This window comes from Eurypyga helias, unplaced genomic scaffold (genome assembly GCF_000690775.1).
Source record: "Eurypyga helias isolate BGI_N326 unplaced genomic scaffold, ASM69077v1 scaffold34329, whole genome shotgun sequence".
Lineage (NCBI taxonomy): Eukaryota > Metazoa > Chordata > Aves > Eurypygiformes > Eurypygidae > Eurypyga > Eurypyga helias.
Genome location: NW_010271997.1, coordinates 2,297 through 3,997, shown reverse-complemented (window position 1 = coordinate 3,997; position 1,701 = coordinate 2,297). Strand labels below are relative to the sequence as shown.

Here is a 1,701-nt window from a genome sequence, read left to right as displayed (position 1 = left end):
CACACCACCCCACCTCCCCCAGCCTGTCCCCATGGCAGAGGGGCTCCAGCCCTCGGAGCATCTCCGTGGCCTCCTCTGGACTCACTCCAACCCGAGCTCCTCCAGCCACGCCAGCAATGCTGCAGCACCTTCACAGCCCCGCGCAGCCACGTGTTGCATGGCAGGAACGATGTGTGGGGGACGGCAGGAGCTTGGGGCACCCACAGAAATGACATTTTCTGTACAGCTTTCATCCTTATCAGGGCCAGTGCAGCGCTGGGTGCACAGGTCACAGCCCAGCTGCCACGTCTGCTCTTGCACAATTGCAGCTTGGTATCGCGTGGAGTTTAAAAGGCCGTCAATAAACCTCGTGCCGTGCCACGAGCCTTTTCATGTGCTCCACATGCATGCAGAGACGAAGGCAGCCAGAGCCTGCCATGAAAGCCAGAGCCACACCGATAAACCCCTGCAGACCCAGATACCCTTTGAGATAAGCAGCTAAAATTAATTTCCGCTGAAGCTGCTTGTGACAGCCCATCATCTCTCCCCAGCCCAAATCCACAGAATAATCCCCTCCAGTAAGAAGCACCTTTAACAGCAAGAGGCTCCGAGCAGCATTTCCAGAGCTGGGATGGGGAAAGGTGAAACCCAGTGGAGGAAACTGGTTTTTGCCTGTGCGTTTCCCAGCAGAGCCCCGGCAGCTCCGCTCCTGTTTATGGCAAGGACGTGTGTCCCCAAGCCCAAAGCTGACAGGGACCAGAAGGTGCCACCACTGTGTCCAGAGCATCGCTGTCCCTCCGGGTTGCAGCAGACACAAAACAGGGCACATGGGGAGGGACAGAAACCAATCCTGAAGCACCACAACCCCACGGGGCTGCCACCGCTGCGGCTATCAGCATCACCCATCCCGCAGCGAGGGTCCGCACCAGCAACACGGTGTGCAGGACGGGGGTCAGTGGGAAGGCTAGGTCCATGCCCAGTTCACAGTTCAGAGGGTAACATTGCCCCCAAACAGGGGTCAAAGGGGCCTCCTGGGCTCCCGCTGCCCCAGCCCAGGCCATGGTGGGCTCAGGTGGCCACAGGGGTGGCCAGTGACTCCTTGGTAGGGCTGGGGGGCGAATTGGCACTGCTGTTTGTCACGTTCTCGTATTTTGGCTCTTCCTCTGGGGCAGCCTGTCCCTTTGCGTCAAGGCTGAGGACTAACTCAGGGCTTTTGCCCTGCTCTATGGCACCCACAGCATCGCCGGCCCCATCCTGGGCCTCGCTGCTTTTTGGCGAGGGAGATGTGAGAAGGAGGGACTGTCTTTTCCCAGGGAGATGCTGGTGTTTGCCAGGGGATGCCTCGGCAGGAGCCCCTGGGATGCTCTCCCTCTGCCTGCAGCTATTCTCCGAGTCTCTGCGCTGTGCCAGGGCTCGACGAGGCGGTTTCTGGATGGCCTCCACGCTCCTCCTCACCTTGGGCTCCTCCTTTGCAGCCCACTTGCCCCTCTGCAAACTGCCCAGACGCTTGAGCACAGCCTGGACCGGTCCCTCGCCACCCCCCTCCGCTTTGGGGTCCTGCCCGGCCGTTCCCACCATCATGTAGATGGTGGTGACGTTGGGCTCCTTCCCCTTCGCTTCCCAGCTGCCGGATTTTGCAGCCGCTTCTAGAGCCTCCACTCTCTGGGCCACATGCCTGGTGCCAGAAACCACCCGCCGGCGTCCCCCCGGGGTGGCCCGGGG

General features: G+C 61.0%; 1 protein-coding gene across 1 annotated transcript in view; it reads right to left on the bottom strand.

Moving 5' to 3' along the window:
* Positions 1–1,047: 1,047 nt before the first annotated feature.
* The window catches only part of LOC104515140 (scavenger receptor class F member 1-like), a gene marked incomplete at its 5' end in the record, with an annotated part of 2,947 nt that continues 2,293 nt past the window's right edge, over positions 1,048–1,701 (bottom strand). Inside the window, 1 exon segment of the mRNA XM_010158999.1 lies at positions 1,048–1,696. Within this exon segment, the coding sequence (XP_010157301.1) occupies positions 1,048–1,696 (649 nt within the window).